Raw genomic sequence first — 2,627 nt, 5'->3', positions numbered from 1 at the left:
TGCAACTGGATCTCAGAAGAACAGAACTTCTCATTTCACATGTTAAGACTTGGTTGGCCACCTATCACCCTTCTAGTAGATGATGCCTCACTATTGCTGTCTCCTCCCTTATGTAGCCGCTTCTTTTCTGCTCCATTCAGTCCCATCAAGAAGTTATGAGATTATTGAAAGCGATGACATGTTCAGATCTTTTCGGTGCCCAGCCTTCTTATTGTTTGACACAGCTGCTTACCTATCAGACATGACCATTGAGCTTCCTTGCCATTGCAAGCCTGAGACAGAAAAGTCTGTAGTATGGTACTATCAGAGGAACATGGGTAATAAGAAGACCCGAGTCCTCACAGACTTCAATGGTACAGTCCAACTTGATGTTTCAAATGTTCGTGGCAAAAGCGATATTCTTTTCAGGTTCAGTATCCGGATGTTCAGCTTAATTGTTTTTAAAGCGCAAATAGAAGATTCTGGTAATTATATGTGTGGCTCGCAGGATGGACACTTCTTTTATGGATATAATGTTGATATTCAGGATTCCAAGAAAGCCTATGTGGCATTTCGAGACCAACAAGGTCACCCACAACCAGATTTGACAAGCAAGTATTTTGTGTCTTTCACCACATTTTGGGAATGGACAGTGTGTGATCGTTGTGACGTAAGAGGAGAACAAAGAAGAATTGGCTTATGCTATGTCAATAGTTCCTACTTAAACCCCAGATTTCGCTCTAAGCAGATTGATGTGACTTCTTGTGGCTCAGAAGCCGTTCCCTCCAAATTTAGGAAAAAATTATCCACTCGAAGGCCTGAGATCATAGTCAGGAGCTGCACAAGCCCATGCCACAAGGCCAAGAAAGGCATTCTGGGTGCGGTCACCACTTTGTACCATAATATAATGAAGCTTAAAGATTATATACCTTTTATATCCAAAGTACCAACGCAGCTACATACTCATCCGATAGGTAGCAAGTTGAACATTGCTTGCCCAGGAGCCAAGCCAGAACATGCCGTGGCATGGGACAGGGACAAAGATAGACTTTATCGAACCGAGTATATAATTGGGATTAATAAATCTATGAGAGTCTACATTGATCATGGAAACCATCTGAACTTTCGCTCTGTTCAATACAATGACAGAGGAATTTACTATTGCTGGCTGGAGGGGAAGATGAAGGCTGGCTTCAAGTTGGCTGTGCAAAAAAATCCAGTAAGGAGACGTCACTTTGAAGACCCCGAATCTGTATTTGCCATGAAGACCATTGGGATATGTTTTGTCATTTTTGCCCTTATTTTTATCTTGATTCATTGTATGAAGTGCTGTTGTCTGAACTTGAATCATCTGTTGCCTTGCTGAGTGGCCTCATACAATACAGAAAATTCACATCAAAATATCAAGACATCTTCCTCCTATCAAGTACCTTGCCCACTCCTCATGAAGCTGTCAGAATAATCAATTCAGATGGCATAGAGCTATCGTATGGATGGTCTGAGCAAAAAGCCTTCACTGGACTATAGATCTATGGATAATAATATTCATCCAAATAAAATAAACAATAAAAAATAACTTATTTATTGGTTTTGTCTAATGAAATTGGTTAAGATGGTTTTCCAGCCAGTAGGTGGCAGCAGTGAACCACAATTTATAGGCAAAATGCTAACACAATCCTATAACTTGGGTAATGCAAGCTCCGTTTTTGTATTCCAAACCGTTCATCATAAGCCACTTAACCCTAAGTATTACTGTCGGTTCCAGTTTTCTTTAGATGAAGTGACAGAGTCCTTAGTAAGTAATATTGCGTTTTCTTTAAATCGTTCCTTCACTCAAATTTAAGTTGCGGTACACTTCTTCAGTTGCTTATGTTGGATCATTGAGCCCTTTCTATATTTTCTTTACTTATGGGGAGGGAATATTAGCCAGTCTAATTGGTGTCCATTGAAGAAGTAGTGACCAAATAGCAGTGGCCAATTCCTATGTGGAATCTTTGTTGATGAACCACTTTAATGTAAATCCTACTACATATGATAATAAAAATAATTCTTTATTTATATAGTGCATACAGATTACGCAGCGCTACACAGAGTTTGCCAAATAATAATAATATTTATTTATACAGCACTAACATATTCCCTAGAGGGTCCTTGTAGAGACAAAACCAGATGGAGAGAAACCAACGAAACCACCTTTGTTGTTGGCAATCACAATGGTAAAAATCCCCATCTATTACCTATAGAGGAACATAAGCATCTGGATGACCTGGCACTTCAGTGATTACTGCAACAATGTGATGTGAAATGTGTTAATTTCCACTAAAGGGGAGCTGTAGAAACAAAGGACCACTTGCTGGGCTTCTCCATGGTGCAAAAAAGAATAGTGGGGGACCCTGCCTTGTAACAGCTTGTGATTAGTTGATCATTTCTCTTGTAGTACCACTAGTCGCTTATTTAACCCTTTACTGCACTCCACCATATACATGTGGATGCAGTTTGCCCATACTGCCATACATGTATATCGTAATGATGGCCCTAGCTCAGGATACCATGGCCTGTAGAGATAACCCTCTCATGTAACCTTAAGGGTCATTCTTGCATCTAAGGCATTTGATACAGTGGGGCAGATTTACTTACCCGGTACTGTC

General features: G+C 40.1%; 1 protein-coding gene across 1 annotated transcript; it reads left to right on the top strand.

Annotated features, from left to right (window-relative positions):
• Positions 1-1,563, top strand: FAM187A (family with sequence similarity 187 member A). Its single transcript, XM_072113636.1, has one exon. The coding sequence runs from the start codon at positions 80-82 to the stop codon at positions 1,343-1,345; it is 1,266 nt and encodes a 421-aa protein (XP_071969737.1). The 5' UTR covers positions 1-79; the 3' UTR covers positions 1,346-1,563.
• The last annotated feature ends 1,064 nt before the right edge of the window (positions 1,564-2,627 follow it).

The sequence above is a fragment of the Engystomops pustulosus genome, chromosome 6, assembly GCF_040894005.1.
Source record: "Engystomops pustulosus chromosome 6, aEngPut4.maternal, whole genome shotgun sequence".
NCBI classification, from domain to species: Eukaryota; Metazoa; Chordata; class Amphibia; order Anura; family Leptodactylidae; genus Engystomops; species Engystomops pustulosus.
The sequence above is the reverse complement of the archived record's forward strand: the minus strand, read 5'-3'. Positions and strand labels throughout refer to the sequence as shown.